Source organism: Plectropomus leopardus, chromosome 3 (genome assembly GCF_008729295.1).
Source record: "Plectropomus leopardus isolate mb chromosome 3, YSFRI_Pleo_2.0, whole genome shotgun sequence".
Classification (NCBI taxonomy): Eukaryota; Metazoa; Chordata; class Actinopteri; order Perciformes; family Serranidae; genus Plectropomus; species Plectropomus leopardus.
In genome coordinates this window covers 6,452,872-6,472,911 of record NC_056465.1, presented here as the reverse complement: position 1 = coordinate 6,472,911, position 20,040 = coordinate 6,452,872, and the positions used below count along the sequence as shown (strand labels likewise).

The following is a 20,040-nucleotide window of genomic DNA, read 5'->3' as shown; positions in this document are numbered from 1 at the left end:
CAGTGGGTGAATGAGGCAAAGGGCTTTGTCAGGCTCTACCTATGGCAATTTTCAATGCCAAAGTGCAATTTCAGATTGAGCGGGCAACCCATCGAGGAGACAAATGTATGCAGACAGAAAGATGGATGGAGTTTTCCTCATGTTATAGTAGGATGTCCCACTGGGATACCTCCCACCCACCTCCCACCCAAACAGTGTTGCAGACCAAGTACAAACCTTAATGGCTACGGCACTCCTCGATGACACCAGACTCCCAGCAGGACAATTCACAATGCCAAATCATACTGAGGAATGGCCCAAGGAATGTGACAAAAAACTCAAGGCATCAACCAGGCCTCCAAATTCCCCCGACTCCAATCTCACTGAGCATCCAGGAGATGTGGCAATACCCCACCTCACAACCCAGAGGACTCAATGTATCTGCTTCCAATGCCCTGGTGCCAGACATCACAGGACACCCCCAGAAGTCTTTTGTCCACGCCTCGAAAGGTCAGAGACCTCACTGTGGATCAGCATTGACTCTGGGGTACTAACATGTCCTATGGAGGCTCCATCGAACTGGGATCTGGGGAATTTTGAGCTCTGTGCACATTCATTAGGCCATACCTGAGCAGTTTTTGCAATGTGGCATTGCACATTTTCTTGCTAGGGGGGCAACTACCATCTGGGATCATATTGACATTAAGGGGTGTACTTGGTCTGCAACAGTGTTTGTGTGTAATGTGTGTCATGATGCATCCACATAAATGCCAAGACCAAAGGTCTCGCAGCAGAACATTACAAAAACAACCCATTTGGCCGATAACCGATATCAACACATACAGTTTTATCCCCACTTAATTTTAGTGATCAAGTCTTTTCTGTAGTGAAATCAACATCATATTATGGATACTCCTATTGTAATGGCCCACCAGCAGACCATCCATTCATTGGCTGTAACAGCTTACACTCTTAAGGTCATGGGGGGCTCGAGCCTATCCCAGCTGACATTGGGTGGGAGGCGGGGTACAACATGGACAGGTTGCCAGACTATCGCAGGGCTGACACATAGAGACAGATAACCTTTCACGCACACATTCACACCTTTAGCCAATTTAAAGTCACCAGTTAACCTGACTTGCATGTCTTTGGACTGGGAGAAAGCCGGAGAACCCAGAGAAATCCCACGCTGACATGAAGAGGACATGCACAGAAGGGCCCGTAAGCACATACACCGCATCCTTTCCAAATTTGCAAACAACTTGAGAGAAGGATAAGAAAAGTGAATGCAACCAAATGATAAATCAGAAATAACACCTACTGGGATTGCGCCGTGTAGGGCTTCACGATAAAACAAATTTTTCAAGGTACAGACACTAAATTTCTTCATGGCCTCAAATTTACTTCAAATAGTTAAACTGGGAATATCTACAGCAACAAATGACGTCAACAAAGCAATCAGCCCAATCATCAGCTCAAAAAGTCCAGAATATTCCATGACAAGCATGAGAAAGTAAATGTCATGCAATGATGTTACAGATTTTGAACACTTCACAATCTGAGGATACACAAGGGCGTTTTCCCTTAATCCATACTACTTCATGCTCCTGTGCTCTGACATCACAACAGCTAAGAGACCTCCCCACTATCTTCATTGTCAACTTCAGGCTGAGTCAGACGCCTTCCCAGACTCAGGTTTTCTCTCTCAACACAATGGTTAGCTTGTCTGGGGCTGAATGGATGAACCGGCGTGCCAGCAGAGGAAGAGTGAGGGGTTTTGTATGTTTGGTGGGAGGCAGTGAGGCAGGAAGTACTCCCCTGCATTTAAAGCTCTCACACTTCCTCCCCGTGTCCCTTTTGTATTCTGCCCAGGTAGTTCTACCGTTCTGCGGCTCAAGGCCTGGCTAATGTATGCAGATCGCACTGTTGATGTATGTGCATGAGGGAGACAGACAAAAGAGTATCACTTAGAGAGTGGGAGGTGAGCGTGTGCACCGTTCCCACCATATTCTATGGACGAAAGCCAACTCTGTTTCTTTTTCACTGTGCCAGTCTTTATGTTGCCACAATTTAAAAGCCTCCAGCATGCCACCCTGTCCTCCTCCTCAGACTCTTCCTGCTCCTCCACCTCCTTGCATTTAAGACCTCTCTTTCTCAGTCTTTCATTCAGGTCGTTATTAGAGCTCTCTGTGTTTGAATGGGAGCGTGGTAATGCCTGCGTCTTGGTCTTTGTGAGAAGGGCTAAGCTCTGACTGAGCTGACCTGGATTTACATTGCTGGAGAGGAGCAGTGCTGCCTGGGATCTGGACTGGCTCAGTGCAGCAGGGATGCCAGGCTTTGAAATGGATCTGGTCTCATCGGTTAGTACGAAAAAACTGTAAAAGTAAAAGTTAAAGGTTATTTTGATGAAATTCCTCAACCATGATTGGCTGGTAGGTCCATTATTACAAAAGCATATTTTATTTGACAATCAATGCTGAAACCCACAGAACTTCCCTTTAATACTGCATTTATCAGTGAGTTTATACTACTATCATATAAAAAACTGCATAACATGAAAGAGTAGTGAAAAACTCAAAGAATATTCAAACCCAACTGAACTCTACAGAGTTTTTCAACCTCTTTTGGCTCACTTTTGGGGTTTCACGGCAGCCAACCAAATTTGTCATCAGCCTTTTTTGAGCAGCTGTTTTAACCCTTTCAGGCATGCACCATCATCAGTTTTCTTGAGCATTTTAACCAATGAAACATGAGAAAATTTTGCCAAAAAAAAAAAAAAGAGCCTGCAAGGAAATGAAAAAAAAATGTCCAGAAAACTATATTTAATTATATGCTAAAAAATTTTGTTACAGAAAAAATATATATATATTTTTTTTTTTTTACTTTGCATTTTTCAATTTTTCCAGTAATATTATTAAAAAATATATATTAAGCACAAAGGCTCTGACAACGTATGCTACCAAAATATGCCATGCTAACAGTGGATGAACACAATTAGAGACTAGCTTCCAGTGAAGAAAATGAATATTTAGCAGCTAAACAGCCACATAGTTAAGGAGATAAACCAGACCCAGAAGGAAAGTGAACATTTGATTCAAATTCATCAAGTGGAAAAATGTGACTCCTGATGAGCGCTCATGTTGGACCGTTTCTGCTGCTTGTGTAAGTAGGCAAATGTTTGTAAACACATTAGCCATTAAAATGTCCAAAGGCCACAATACATCAGCTGTCTGACAAACTGTTGTCAACTAGAGCACAAATAGATTGATGTAGCTTTAAATGCTATTTCAAATTGAACGGCTAATTAGATAATTTGTCATTGCTTTCCAAGACAAGTGTTCTCTGATCTGACACCCCATCTGCAAGACGACATTGCTTGTCAGCATCATTTAAAATCCTGAGAAATGACTGCTTCACGAATGATTCACAGGACCATGTTGTGAGTGTCTGAGTTTGGTAAGGCTTAGGGACAAAACCTATCTGGTTAATATTTGGTGTTTGGGAGAAAACGACTTGGTGAAAGTTGGGGAACAATTTTCGTCGGGGTTAAAAGAAAAAAAATTTGACTGTCAGCAGCAAACAGGAAATGAAAAGCGATCTGGCATGTCCAAACAACATTCTTTGTTGACTTATTCATTTGCCCAGACGTCCACCTTCAGAAGGCTGTATTAATATTTTATTTACTGAAATAATCCAAATAGAGCCTGCTGAAGTGACGGAACAAGACGATAAATGATATACAAAAATAAAGCCACCGATGGGGAAATGTGAAGACTAAATTGGTTTGAAATTAGTAAAAAAAAAACGCCATTTTTCACAGTTTCTCTGTGTATTAGATTCAGCAGACTTGGGATCTGTGACTACATACATGTTTTATGTCTCAAACTTGCTGTTCATTCTCCCTAAAGTGTTTCTAATATGAATCGATTAGATCAATGAAGGGCTGTAGTACAACAAGAACAAGTAGCAGAGTGATGATTCTTCATCACGAGTTCAGCACTGAATGTGGCTGAAGGAGGTTGAGCTCAAGAGAGCAACAACAAGCCATCTGGCAAAAGCCTCAGAGGTAAACTCTTGTTTACTAAATCCAATACTCATATACATACAGCCCCAACCACACACACACACACACACACACACACACACACACACACACACACACACACACCAGGCGAGCACACACATGCACACTGAAGACGGCATGGATATTTGTCACATGTGAATGGTGACACACATCATAGAGAAGAGTGGGCTGGATTTTTGCAAAACAACAGCAGCTAAACACACAAACATGAAGTCAATGGGAACCAGGGAAGTGGGTGGGCAGATGGCTGAAAAAACATGAGATTAGACCAAAGCGATTTTTGGGTGGGAGGAGAGAGAAAGGGACGGAAATAAAACAAGATTGCTTCAAGAAAAAGGTGTGAAGACAAATATCCCTCTCCTGACGTAGCTGGCAGCGCCCGCTGGATTCTTGATGATGCCACACCAGCCTCACACAGCTGCAGCCTGCCCGCTCTGTTCTCAGCTAATAGCCAGGAGCAGCAATGTTAGCAAGACACAGCATAGCCCCCCCCACCACCACCACCTCCCTCCTTCAGATTCAAGCCATGTCTGATGGGAAGCGTAACACAAAGCTCCAAGTAAGAATAGTGTTAGTCAAATCGGGGCGGCTCGGCTAATCTGGCTGAGAGGAGGTGCTGCTTTTAATAGGAAACAAAATGGAGAGGAAGATTGTTGAGGGCCAGAGAGAGGGCAGCTGAGAGAGATTATGGGTAGGTGGGTCGGAGCACCATGAGTCATAAAGGTCTAAGCAGGCTAAAAAAAAAAGTGAGTAATTCCTGATCCCATTAAGATTTATGTAAGGCTGCTTTTCACACACAGTCTAACCTTTGCTTGAGCCCCCCCCCCCCCCCCCCCCCCCCCCCCCCCCCCCCCCACCCCCCCCCCCCCCCCCCCCCCCCCCCCCCCCCCCCCACCCCCCCCCCCCCCCCCCCCCTCCCCCCCCCCCCCCCCCCCCCAAAACAGATCACATGTTATTTTACACACTAACTTTTACATTAAAATTCTGTTTAACAGTGTAGATCCTTGATTTACTGACTAAGACATTGCATGCATGTTCAGCAGAACAGTGGTGAATAATTGAAGCAGAACAATAGCCAGGCAGGGGAATTTTCTCCAATTGGCATCTGTCTGAAATGGAAAATATAGGCTTGAGTCTAGCATAGACTGCCAGGCTATACACACCATGTGACTGGGATTTGTCACATCGGCCAATTCAGGGGGAGGGTCGAACACAATTCGGATGCAGTGGCTCGTTAAAAGGAAAGAAAGCACTCTCATCTATGTAATGTGGATGATCACCAATGAAGGAATGCCCATTCCATGCAAATCCTCCAGGCTCTGTTCGCCTATATTCTGCTCTGTGTCATTTTCAGCACCGAGGGGCAGTGGACAGCTCCGCGCTGAAGTGGTATTAAAGCAGCCTCCCTCAGGGATGAGGAGGAATTTTTACATGTGAAAGGGTTTATTCTAAAATAAAAAAAGACAAAAGAAATCAACATGGATCTGGCTGTAAATCCATAGCATGATGCCGATGATCCACACTTCGTGACAGCGTACCATCGTGACCATGGCAACAAAAGGAAACAATAACTTATCTCCCCTGTTTTCGCGCACACAGACTGGGATTAAGCCCTCAGGTTTGGCGAGGATCTTGCATGCCGGAACATCCATCCCTCAACCTCCTCCGAATGCAATAATAACAACTGCATTTTAAATGAGTAGCCAGAGGCGGCCAAGTTCGCATAGCATTTCACTGCAGCCGACAATCAAGGCGGAGTCTAGTGGAGCAATCAATCGTCTTATCGGTATAATTAGGTTCCCCACACCTAGCAGTGCCTCGCAGACCACATATCACACGCACAGTTGGAATATAAACCAACCAATGTGGGAAATTCTTTCCCAGCGCATTTCCCAGTGCGCGAGTCACTGTGTAGTTATCATACACCCAGGTGCAGCCGAGCACCATGGGTACCGCCAGAGCTGCACAATGAAAACCCAAAGTCATGCTGATGCGTGGGAACTGTCACTAAGACGATGAAGCAATTTCTCACCCTGAGAACACCGAGCACCGACAATATTCCCCCGTGGAGGCTGCGAACACACTCAGACATGAAGCATCCGTGTCGCTGGCTGCCTGCCTACCTGTTTCCAGGTGCAGAGAGATCCTCGCCTCGTTGATGTAAGGCGTGTCACTCTTGGACCGGACCCTCCGGATCGGTCTGCGGTCTACCTCCTCCTCCGGGGCCGCCGCCATGTTCGGCCAGCCGGGCAGCGTCCACTGGCGACCGGCGGGACTGCGAGAGACTCAGCGCCGCAGCAGCCACTCGTGCACCCGCCCGGGCAGACGGCGGAGGAGGGGGGCGGGCTATTGTAATGGCGATGGAGGGTAGGAGGGGAGAGAAAGAGGGAGAGAGAGGGGAGAGATGGTAAGCTTGATGAGCTTCTGTTCCTGTCGTTTTCAGCTCCACCCGCTCAAGTTGCAACTCCACGTTGAGAACACAGTGGCCAATGAAAAGCAACTAAGCACATCCACATCAATCTCATCATTTCCCCTCTTCTGTGTGGCTTTTATCCAAAGGAGAGATGAAATAATTGTTCAATTAGTCAACTGACTAAATTGACTGAGGAAATTAACAACAGTATTGGTAATTGATTAAAATGACGTTTATACCAGCAAAATCTGTTTCAAGCTTCTCAAATTCAGAATTTGTGGTGTTTTTTTTTTTAATATATATTAAAAAACACCACACCAAAATTCTGAATATATATATATATATATATATATATATTATATATATATATATATATATATATATATATATATATATATATATATATATATATATATATATATATATATATATGTTTTCTAATCTTGTCGTTGGACAAGGAAAGTTGTCTATTCTAATTATAGATTACTGAATTAATGATAGGAAAAAAAATATACATAACAAATGTACTCCATAAAACCAGCCACTGTATTTTGACCACAGAATTTTAAGTATTGCCAGTAAATAAAGGTTAAAACAGTAGCTGCTTTTTCTTTTCAAAAAGCCATCTCCTCTACAGTATAATTAATATCCTCTGTACAAAGCAGGAGTAGGACAGCAGAGTAATTAACTGTAGAAAAGAACTCAAGCTTTTGGTTTTGGCACTGCCTTACCCGGATGAGCTTAGAAACCAACTACAAACATAGACATTGTAATGTAAGGAAGGTTTCATGTAAATTAAAATCTGTAACATTACTCTTACACCCCTCATTTGTTTGTGTGACCTGGCAGATGTAACACCACAATTTCACCCTGGGACTACTAAAGTAATCAATAAGTCTATTGATCTATATAAACAACATCAGATCACATAAGATCATTTCAGTCTAAACACTAAAATATATTCTTGTGTTCACTTTGTACTTTATACTGTGTTAATCCAATGCTGGCCTCTAGTGGAGAGGGGAGAATAATGAATGGTTGCAAAGGAAAAGTACAACAAAGTAGATCTGGACTATTTTACAATTGGCACCTACTGACAGTGGTGGAAAGTTTATTCAAGTTTTCTACTACAATATTAAGGTACTTGTAATTTTAAATATTTTCATTGGCTGATATTTATACTCCACTACATTTAAGAAGGAAAAATTGCACTCGACTTTATTTGATAAATTTGATTTTACATTAGTTAAATACATTTTGATGCAAACACTAATACTTTTGTACTTTTTTTTTAGTAACATTCTGTTTGTAGGACTTTTAGTTGTAACAGAATTTCTATGGCCCAGGCCTACTGAGTGTTGTAATGTAACAAAGTAATAATAGTTACAGTACTTAAGTATTTTTGGGGAGAATTTGTACTTTACTTGAGTTCTTGTATTTCTGTCAACTTTTACTTTTACTCCACTACATTTCCCATATAAAATGTATACTTTTACTCCACTACATTTCCCACATAAAATGTATACTTTTATTCCACTTAATTTCCTGTAAGCATTTAAGTTATTGACTACAAAATAAAGAAGAAAGAGAGAAGGGGAAAATTTGATTTTGTACTTTAAATCCTTTAAGTTGTACAAAAAACACTTATTCTTCAAGTGTAATATAGGCTTCATTTTTAGGGTGGGATATTTTATTAATAGATTAACGTCATGATTCTCAAAATTCTGATCACTTGGTTTTTTTATTGGCAGCATTTCTTTGTTACTTTACTTTGAGCAGTTAAGTACCCTACATTTACTATTATAAAATTACATTTGATACTTCAGTACAGTACATATCCGATAGTTTAAGACGTTGACTCAAGTAATATTCTAATTGGTGACTTTAACTTGTACCAAAGTCATTTTCTGGAGCCACACTTTTACTCATGTCTGTCTCTCAGGTACGTAATCCACAACTGGGCCTACTCTATATTGCTACTTTCACGTTAGAGATCAATCTGAGACCACTGGTTTTGGATGAAAGTAAATAAGGTAGTCCACCTAAAAAATAAAAGTATAGCTATGTTCTCTAGTTGTTATGAACAAACAAAAAAAGTTCAAAAGCAAAACAAGGTGCATTTCTACCCACGTCTCTTTACAAAGACTACAGCAGTACAAATGCTCCCTCTGCTGGTCATGTCTTGCACCTGCTGGGGTTGTTTTTTACCTCGCTGACCCTCCTCATAGGCTCATCCCAACAGCCAAACCAATCCAATGACCACAGCTGCGGAGCTGGTGAATGACAGACAAATAACACGACTGTGTTCCTGCTTCTTGCAGCTGACGGCCCTTGGCTTCAGGTACCCAGTTAGCGTTAGCAAAACACAAACCGAACAAAGGTCCCACAACTCATCCTTGGAAATATATACAGCCAATGACGTGTCACGCTGTCTTCACAGAGTTACGCTGTCAACTGCCGTATCCTTGGACAACAGTGCTAGCATGTTAGCCGGCTAGCTAACTTCCATTGAACTTACCCACAGGCTGTTAGCTTAGCTAGCTAGCATGTCTTAAAGACAGCTAACAACAGGCTCTGTTAACTGCGTTTTAGGATTATCAGCTCTTGTCATTATGCAGGGAAACTATCGCTTTATTCCTGTATTACTAAATGAATCACACTTAAACCCCTTCTTATGCCATAAATAATAATACAATGATGAATCAAGCTAGCACTGTGCTTATTTATGTTGAATTTTTGCGACCTTTTAGCCTTATAATGCTATTATGACCTTCTTGACAACAACAATCACCACACAGAAAGCTAGCCCCAGGTCGCTTTTACATTTTGGCTACTAAGCAAACGCTTCTATGAAAGATACAAACTTGCCAAACTTTGAAGAAACACTCGATGTGGCCACTTTGACAACACCTGCCTTTTAAAAACCTTTCCATAGTGACTGAACTGTATTTTAGGCTCAAACAACGGCCGCACAACAAACGAAATCTCTCCGCGTTTTCCAAATGTTTTGTTCAAAAGCCGGAGACGAGACTCCTGATATTTCTCCGTGCTCCTTTTTTTTTTGTCAAAGTTTGGCTTGCAATTTGCTAAGAAAATAACTATGCATGCAAAAGTTTCAACTGTAAAATAAGGGAGCCTCAAACTGAGCTGTTTCCATCGTGAATAGTGTCTTGTTTTTCTTCCCCAGCAGCCAAACCTCATGATTGTGCGCCAGCTGGCCTGTAGAGGCTTAATTAACTCTCACCTGCATGCTCACCTGAAGAGGCCACGGGGGAGCCAAGACATGGCCAGACCCAGTTCAGGTAGTCTTTACAGTCACTGCCTTTGTCACATCCTCATCCCCCATGCGCAGTTATTATGTATTTTTAGTCATCCACAAATCCACAAGCTTTCATTATTGTAATTTGTGTGATATATATTTGTGTTTCTGGGTGTATTTATGTTCAGACCTGGCAGCATTCAGGGAGATTTTCTCCAAAGCCAACAATATAGCCATCATCACCGGAGCAGGGGTGAGTGCAGAGAGTGGAGTCCCCACCTTCAGAGGAGCAGGAGGCTACTGGAGAACATGGCAAGCACAGGTACGCACACATGTTATTATATCATTGAGCCCTGTTGAATTTTAATCAGAGGTGTTTCTGTTATTTAGACTACCTTACTGATATAAATAAGGTAGAAACATCTCAGCTAGCATTTTTTGGTTCTGAAAATGTTCCAAGAATGAAATCAGCCAATGTTTTAGTAACATTTTAACAAGTTCCCGGATTGTTCTTAGGGCAACATTTTCAGTAAAATTACAGTTTTATTTAAAAAAAAAATGCTCTGTAATCTCAGGCCTCAATAACATGTTCTGAATGTTGCTTTGAAAATGTTGTTATTTTGTTCTCATGTAATATTGTGGGAAGGTTTTATAAAAAGAACATTGCATTTCTGAAGCTGTGTGCAAACAGCTTCAGAAATCTCAGCTCAGTTGTCTCTGTTGCTGTTTCTTCTGTCTTCCATTATTTATCCTAAATTTCCTACAAGCAACACGGTTGCAAAAAATTTTGGTAATAACTAGTAATAATTTATTTTTCCTGGGAACTTTTCAATCAGCACTGTCAGTATTAACGGCACCTTTTCATCCTTCAGAGACTTGCCACTCCAGAGGCCTTCTCCAGGAATCCGTCTCTTGTTTGGGAGTTTTACCACTACCGCCGTGAGGTCATGCTCACTAAAAATCCCAACGCCGCCCACATGGCCATCGCAGAGTGTGAGGACCGACTGAGCAAACAGGGACGCCAAGTTACAGTCATCACTCAGAATATTGACGAGCTCCACCGCCGCGCCGGATCCGAAAACATGCTGGAACTCCACGGCAAGTTGAAAACGCTGAAGAATATTACTGCCAGCATGGATCAAATGATGTATTCTTAACTATTTTACTACTTTGCCAAGAATTTAAAGGTCATTTTCGAGCAAAAATGCCAAATATGTCTACTTCCAGCTTCTAAATTTTGGGGATTTGACACTTTTCCCTGTTGGTCTGACACAACAGGAAATTTGATGGCACTTCTTTGGATGTCAGGAAATTGTGATGGGCGCTCTTCACTACATTCTGACATTTTATTGGCCCTAATAATTAATTGAGAGAGTAATTCTTTGTCCTTCCATCTGTTAATGTGATTATTTTCATCACTGATTGAGGCAGTGAGGATTTTTTTTCAAAATTAGATTATGTTTTTTAGTCCATAAAATGCCACAAAAGTAGGAAATGTCCATAAATTAAATTTTAATAGGTGATCGCTTTAACACCTGGATCAACATCAGTTTTCTTGTGCTGCATTCAGAAGCCTTTCATAAGTTGTTAAACCCCAAAACCTGAGAAAATTGTTTTTATTTCCTTCCAAAATACATAATGAACAACTTGGCGAGACATTTCCTGCAAAAATTTGTAAAAGATGACATTGAAACAAAATTAGCTTAAGGTTATTATTAAATATCATCAAAAAATGCATTTGCAATTCTATTAATTTTATATTCAAAATTATGTTCCAGAAGAAAAAAAAAAGTATTTTAAACTTTTAAGCACTTTTTGGTGGTCTTGGGATTTTTTTCTTTGTCTGTTTGTTTAATTGTATATATTTTATTTTTTTTTTTAGTTTTTTCAACTTTTTATTGTTGCGTATTTTAAGCTTTTACTAAGTTTTTGCTAATTTTTGGCCCATGTCTTGTTTAGTTGGGACTTACAAATTTTGGTCATTTTTATTTTGGATATTACAAAAAATTAATTTATTGTTAAAATAATTGTTTAATTTTCTGCCTTATGACTAATCGAGTAGTTTTAACACTAATCTGTTGTCTCTTGTTTTTAAATCCAGGGAGTCTGTTTAAAACACGCTGTATGAGCTGCGGTCATGAAGCCGCCAATTACAAGAGCCCCATCTGTGCCGCTCTGGAGGGCAAAGGGTAAGAGCTTCATCTGACGTTGTTTGCTGAATTGCACTGTTATCCTTAACAATATGAAAATGTGCTAGAAGAGATATTGATCATATTCATTTGAGTGCAAAATGCCAGCGAAAAAAAAAGTCAGTTTCAGACTGTCAGATGTCAGCAGCTTAAATAACACATGATGACCTTCTGAAAAGGAAAATCTGTGACCGAAATGAAGTGTCACTTTGTCACTTATCTGACATTTAAAATCCGTGTTTTTTATAGCGGAAATGTTCCATTAATAGATTCAGTCTCTGCTGTGGACAAAATGACGTTAGGCGTGTGCTGAAATTCAAAATTAATATCTGAACGGATCATGTAATAATTAAACCGATCTGTGTGCACTGTTAATAGTAATTCTGATTAAATCTCCAGTCGATCTCTCACCGTGTTAAAGTAAAATTCAAACATTCATGGAGAAGATGAATAAAGAAAATAAAATGAGATCAAATTAAATAAATTAGTAGTTGAAAGTATCACTTTGGGTGTTACTTTTCAGGCCACATCTGTTTTTATTCAGTATGTTATGTTGTAGGGTTTTCTTGTGATATTTGTATAATTTATTATTTTATTGTGTAAAAAACATAGATGAAACATATTAAAAGACAACTGTAACTCTGACACTGGTCTCTTAATGAAAACTTGTAAAATTGTTGACCGTATCTTACGTAAAATGTTATGGATTTACTAACTGTAATGGTTTTGAAATGTGCCCTGTGTCGCTGTTATATGAAGAAAAAGGAAAATCAGGTAGGGACTTGTGTCAGCATTAAATGACATACATTTATCAATCTGCCTCCTCAGAGCTCCAGACCCAGAAACAAATGACGCAAAGATCCCTGTGGAGCAGCTGCCCAGGTAAGTCACACACTCATGTTCTCTTTAGTGCTCGGCTCTTTTCAAATGAGGTTATTTGTTTTGACAAAGTGTGTGTGTGTGTGTGTGTGTGTGTGTGTGTGTGTGTGTGTGTGTGCTGGGTATTTCACAACCAAAATTATAAAGTGAATCAATGCTACTGCTAAATTTACTAAGGCATTTGCCACTTTTATTCTCACACTTATTAATAATTGTTTAAATGTTTTTCACAAGCAGCTTTGACAACATGCAAAGTTTTTCCAGAGTTATATCAGGGGTTCTCAAAGTTTGTTGACTTAGTGCCTAGCGAAGGAGCCATATTGTGACAGCCATACCGAGACAGACAAAAGTAGCTGGGTAGTTTATTAATTCTCAGCTGTTAAAAGTGGAAGTACTGAAATGGGCTGCAGATGATTGAACTACTATGCATGTATCCGTGTCACGTTCAAGGTCTGCAGAAAGGGTTCCTAGTGGGCAGCATTAAAAATAATAATTATAAAAAACTTCTATAGCACCTTTAAAGACACAGTTTACAAAGTGCTTTGACAAACAAAGCAAAGCAGAGGCAATTAACCCCAGAGGCAATAAAACAATAGAAGTTAGCCAATAATGCAGAACAAAGGCCAGACAAGAGTTAAGGTAGAATTAAACAGGAGATAAGATGCAGAAACATGTTAGAAAAATACAATCACAAAAGAAAGGCGGTAAACACAGAACACTGATAATAATGATAATAATAAGCAGGGTCAAGGCAGAATTAAAAAAAATGAGTTAAAAGATGAATCAAAAAATAAAATAAAAAGACAAACTAAAAGTGAAAAAGAAAAACGGCATTAGCCTGGGGTCCGTTACTTGAGCAGCTTTGTTCCTGATTGTCAGTCCTTGTTGTGGAATACTGCTTAAAGATGGAGTCTGTCATTCTAATCCAATACAGGTTTTGTCAAATTCAGTGAATATCTCCTCACGGTGCAATAGCTGTCCATTCTGTGCGCGCTGAAAAAAATCCGGTGTTCCTTGGCTCTATAAATGGGAAACAAAGTGGCTCGGGACAAGCCAGACAACACTGTGCCAGCTACTCTCCCTCTGCATGTTCTCGCACATGTGGGGGGAGCGACACTATGATAATAATGAAATGTAATTAACACCAGACCTTCTGTAGGAGCACAGATAGGCAGGGGTGTATTTATTTGGGCGTTGAGTTCATATATCAACAATCTTTCTTCAAAATCACAGACTTCACTGTGTAATACCCTTTTTTCCATGGCATTTAAAAGGAATATCAAACTTTTAAATGTTAAATTCACTACTGCATAAAAGTATAAAATTCTGCACTGAAAGGCAGCTCATGCCGTACTAATCAAATCAACCAGGCCTTATTAATGTAGATGTTCTCTCTGAAAGCTTTCTGAAAATAAGATACTTTTAAAATAATCACTTGAACTACGTTCCACTATCTGGTCATCCTTTCAAAAGTTTGTGCTGTTTGAAATCAGTATCAAGTAGGTCTTTACATACAAGAAATATGCTGGGATATTTTGATGCATAGTGGTCACAATATGAGAAAAATATAAACAACTACTGCTAATTCAAGAATCTTAGAATTAAAAAAAGGAAATTAATATAAAAATATGTCAAATATATCAGTTTAAAAATACATTGAGCTGTACAGTGTTTAAAATGAAGAGGATGGAATGCAAATTTTGACTAAGGAGAGGGTAAATGTTCCCTGAATATGATATAGATGTGCAATAGAATTTGCATGATATTGTGCATGAAGGTATTTACTTAATTTATTCAAATTTTGAATAATATCTCACTCTGCAGGTTGGCACTTCCTCCGTTGTATATCCAGCAGCCATGTTTGCTCCTCAGGTGGCAGCCAGAGGCGTCCCCGTGGCCGAATTCAACATGGAAGACACTCCAGCTACCATGCGCTTCAAGTGTGTTTCTATTTCTTTCTCCACAATCTGACATCATTAAGCATCGCTAAGTTCTGTCACATTAGCAGCATCAACAACATTTCCCTTTCTCTTTCTGTTTTAGGTTCCACTTCCACGGCCCCTGTGGGAGCACGTTACCCCCCGCGCTGGCACGCCATGACACAGAGACAAATTAAAGATGAGTCCTGGACGTCAGCGCACAGACCAGACTCTGTAACACTGGATGACTTTATTCATAAAAATGCCAAAAATATTGGGTTGAATTTAACCAAATGCAAACAGAGTGAACGGGGTTCATGAAAAATAAGGTAAACAAGATGAAAGACAAAAGGGAAACTGTTTAAGCTGTCATACTGATAACATGTATCATTATTAACAGTTACAAACACGCAGAATTCTAGGCATTTTATTTTAATTTGATTCTTTTTTTGTGGCTTCTACCTTTAATTGTTTATTAGGAGATGATTGGACTGGTTTAATTTCTGTCAGCTTTTTTTTTTGGTTTGCTTTTACAAAGAATGTTGAACATTGTAGCTAATATTACCATGATGCCAAATCACACCACTGCTCTGGCTGACTGTTGCCAACACTAAACTGTATAAAACAATGATTTATTTGATAAACTTTCCCATAAGTCCTTTACAAAATTAACTTTTCTGTTCATAAAAAGCAATGTTGAAAAAGACAGTGATGCAAATAAATAGCAATGATGACTACAGATGAAATACAAACACACGCAGGCCAATGTTATCACTCCTTTTGCATTGAACTGTTGAATAATAGACAGTAGGGGGCAGTGTTTAGCTGCTTTTGTTGAAGCTACTACACTCCCTCTGGGAGAAAAAACAAAACTGACTCCTTCTGAAGGATCTGTGGAATCTGCCTGGAATCTGTGTGTGTGTGTGTGTGTGTGTGTGTGTGTGTGTGTGTGTGTGTGTGTGTGTGTGTGTGTGTGTGTGTGTGTGTGTGTGTGTGTGTGTGTGTGTGTGTGTGTGTGTGTGTGTTTGAGAGAGAGGGAATTCAGTGATGTCTGAATTTATAAGCTCCAGTTAAACCAGTGACTGTGCATTCCCTTAAACAGTCATGTATATGTTTATGTTTGACACGTATGTTAGGGTTTGGACATGATTAAAACAACATATTCATATGAATAAATGAATACAAACATCGACCAAAGCGTGTCTCTGCAGAGCTTCCTTTGATTGTGTGCATGCGTTATCTAAAATACTGCATGAGTTGCAAATGATGCAACAGTGTGAATCAGACAGGATCAGAGCTTATTACTGCACTGTGTGGTGATGGTGATGGTCGTAGTGTAGGAGTGTGCATTAAATGTATGGTGCTCGATATGCTCTGTGTTGTAGGCGTTGTTCTGCTCAGGCTAAAGATGGGATTGTGGCTGACACTTCCTCGTTGAACCAACCCAACCCCCCATTACTGCAATTGTCTCAACATAAACACACACTGCACAGGCTGAGGCCACTACTATGTTTGTGCGCATTAATGGGACTGTCATTTATAGCAGTGAAGTACCCCTAGTTGGGAATCCCTGCAGTTGCCAAAGACTACTATACATAGAAATGTTGTGAAGTAGTGCACCTAAAAGAATACCAAAATACCGAAATAATGATTTGGTAAAGATCCAGAAATATCAGTTATGGTGAAAAACCCCCCACAGAGGATAATACATTTTTGTGGTGAGGATCTTTAGTATTTCCAGTGTCACAGCAACCAATAAACTACTGTATACAGGCAGAATTCACAGGACCAGCGGCCCTGTAGAGGAGTAAAAAGTACAATATTTGGATTTTACATGTGATGAAGAGTACGTATAAAGTAGCATAAAATGGAAATACTCAAGAAAAGGCACTTCGTCATTGTACTGAAGTTCTGTCCATCCATCCATGCATCCATCCATCCATCCATCCATCCCTCCATCCATGTATTGTCGTAGATCACTTAACCTTAATGAAGGATTTATTGTATGGCAAACTGATTTGTGTCATATCAAGAGATTGTCCATGCCATCTTTCTAGAAAGCATTGGACAAAATACATACTTTGACATTTTGCTGCACATGTACAGTACATGAGTATGTGAGCGTTTTATTACAGACTTAATAAAAATTCTTTAACAACATTTGTTAAGGATGTAATTGGAGTATGACGCTGGTGTGGATGAGGGGGTGCTTGATATCTCCGACAGGGCAGTAGGGGTAGATCCGACAAAAAAAGAGCCAGATTTGGACGACATTGTGTTTTGGCTGAAGATGGAATTGCTCCTGACACTTTCCTCCTCAGCCACAAACAACCCCCCCACCAGACTTCCATCATCTCTGCACAAACACACACTGTGCACAGGCCAAGTCCAGCTCTGTTGATGCTCATTTGCAGGAGTGACAGCAAAGGTTATTAATATTTGGCTAATCTGATGTTGATATTTATATTAGCCACAAGAAATCTCATCATCTCCATCCTTCTTCCTCCTCCTCCTTCTCTCAGCTACTGTGGTGCTGTTTTCCCTCTCTGCTCTCAACTGTACATCTGCCATGTGTGCGGTGTTTGAGATGCGGGCATCCCTCCCTCCTTCTCCAGCTACGCCTCCATCACCTGCTCATTAGAGAGAGGATGATGGTCCGATGGTCCCCCATGACTCTGCTCCAAAAATAACAGAGCCAATTTCCCGCCTGTTAGGCGGCGATTTCACACCAATCTGAGTTGTACTGCCAGCTAGTCCTGTCAGAGAGAGAGAGGCTATATATGAGAGAGAGAAATAAAGTGGAAAGGAAAAGCGATGCGTGCAAAGGAAAAATGTAGGTCAGAGTGTAATGAATCTGAAAGTTCTTTATCATGTAAACATGCTGCCCTCATCGCCCTTAAGAACTCTATTCACGTACAAGTTAAGCTATTTCAGCAGAATGTTTGCATTTTTAAGAAAAAGTGCCACAAATCACCCCACGAACAACCACAAATTTGAGTTTTACACATCGATTTTTGTGCAAATTTAAACAAATCAGGTATAATGTTTAATTTGAGAATTTTAGAGTTTATAGTGGTAGATTTTTAAGCCTTGAACTGAGCAAGGCTAGCTGTCACCCTATGCTTCCACTGTTTATGCTGAGCTAAGCTAGCTGTACCTTTATATTTACCATGCAAACGTGCAAGGGGTATAAATATCCCTATCAAACTCTCATCAAAGATAGCAATAAGGCCCCTTTGTTAAAAATGCTAAGTGGCACCTTGTACAGTAGCTTTGGCCAGCAGTGTATGAATTGTGCGTATAAATGGGTGAATGTGACTTGTGGTGTGAAAGTGCTTTCAGTGGTCAAATGACTAGAAAAGTACAAGCGAAGGTCCATTTAGCATTTTTAACTGACAGAACATAGCCAAGTTAAATTGAGCTCCGTCTTCACATGATACAACATGAACTAGACTTAATACATTAGTTAATATGCATAAACATTATTTTTGTCTATTCTAGGACATATTAGGAAAGCAGGACAAGTTACATATATCTGGAGTGCAAGTTTCTTGTGTTTTAGTTGAATACTGACGTATCATTGGTTCCAGTTGTGATATCATACCAAGGGCCTGTTAACAGTTTTTATTCAAATTACTCTATATAATTTACTCATATTACACATGCTTCAACCAGACTTTGATAATCTCATCTACAAACTCCACCCTAAAATGAGAAAGTAATCTCACTTCAAAACCACTCTTTATGCACATTTAGGTCATAACCCTGATTATACACTGCCTCACTTAAAGGTCCTTACTCTTCCAGAGGAGACAAGTTGTACTTGTATATATATAGTATATTTATGATATTACCATGTCGGATGTTCATATTAAAGGCAACCAAAGTTTCACATAATGAGGTAAACATATGTAAAAGTAATCCCTTTGAGTGAAAACCTCTTTAGACTGTTCTGAATACCCTGTTTCCAACTATTTTTCTGCTTTGAGACAAGCTGGCGTCAGCTGATTACAGATTTCTTTATATGGTCATCTGCTCCAGGAATGCTACAGCAAATGTTTGCACTACATACACTGCTACATTTAGCTACATGCTAACGTCAGGGAAACATATAATCTTGGTTGCTGATTTTGCTGAACGTGTTCGTAAACATTTCTTTTTGCTGTAAATTTGGGCATTTTAACATTGGGGTCTATGGGTATTTATTCTGTTTTGGAGCCGGCCTGAAGTGGCTGTTACAGGAAATGCAGTTTTTGTGATGCTAGCATTGGCATCATTTTTCAGCTTTGGAAGTTGCAGCTTTGGTTGAATGGCCAAAATTTTAGGAATACTGAGGTCAGGAGTCCCCATCCCCTACACCTCCCAACCACCTCCCTCTAAAAACAAATGATTTGGCTCAACAACAACAAAAAATAAAAAAAAAGCACAACAGTTGGAATCAGCTTTTTTTTAGTCATAAAAACTTCTAATGAATTTGCATGCTACAATGCACTACATTGAGTTAGGGTTATTAACTTGTTTTGGTTAATCAAAGGCATTTTAAAGTAGTGCTTACTTAATAATTGATAGCAAAACACAAGTTTGTGAGTAAGTATACGTCCCTTGTGTCCTAGGTTTTTGGCCTGCAGGTCCCTGACACAGTCTTAACTGGCTGAATGTTAGGTGGACAGAACTTGAAATCCTGAACTAAGGTTAATTATGAAGCCAATTTCATAAGGTTACTACAACTTCAAATTCTGTTTCACATCTATAAACACAGAAATTTGAGTTTAAATTGCACACAAAATTAAGTTGAGGTAATTATCAACATTATTACATCAACACAGCTCATCCAAAATATGTTTGCAACTCATTAAATTAGAATTTTTATCCCGCATCCATACATTTAATTAGATGGTGGTGAAACATCCCCTGAATTACTTTTTAATTTACCTCTTACTCACACCTACTTGTGCACACAGCAATGAAGAATCGCTGCTTCAGTGCAATTTTGGACTTTTACATGGGCTTTTTTGGAGGGGGGTTTAACAATATGTTGCTCTCTTGTGGCCTTTATGTGTCAAATTTAGAAGCATCAGACCTTTGAGGCTTGGGTTAGGAAAAAAAACAATATGGCAGACTGCACATCATGAGTCCACCAAGAGTGAAAGCTGGAAACAAAACAGTCTGCACCTACTTTGACCAGGATTGTCTAATATTTCTAACAAAGATTTATTCCACCAGAATCTTTTGAAAGATGCTATAAACACATAAAAGTCAGTCACAGAGGGCTTTAACTGAAGGATCTGAATTTTTCTTCCCCATCTATCTGTCAGTCA

General features: G+C 39.8%; 1 protein-coding gene and 1 long non-coding RNA gene across 2 annotated transcripts; both read left to right on the top strand.

Annotated features, from left to right (window-relative positions):
• The first annotated feature begins 8,728 nt into the window (after positions 1-8,728).
• Positions 8,729-11,928, top strand: LOC121965775 (NAD-dependent protein deacylase sirtuin-5, mitochondrial-like). The gene is made up of 5 exons (XM_042515901.1): positions 8,729-8,817; positions 9,664-9,778; positions 9,924-10,057; positions 10,608-10,833; positions 11,837-11,928. The coding sequence occupies exons 2-5, from the start codon at positions 9,676-9,678 to the stop codon at positions 11,926-11,928; spliced, it is 555 nt and encodes a 184-aa protein (XP_042371835.1). The 5' UTR covers positions 8,729-8,817; positions 9,664-9,675.
• A 2,697-nt stretch (positions 11,929-14,625) lies between these two features.
• Positions 14,626-15,478, top strand: LOC121965786. The gene is made up of 2 exons (XR_006107520.1): positions 14,626-14,743; positions 14,847-15,478. It is a non-coding gene; the product is annotated as an uncharacterized LOC121965786 (long non-coding RNA).
• The last annotated feature ends 4,562 nt before the right edge of the window (positions 15,479-20,040 follow it).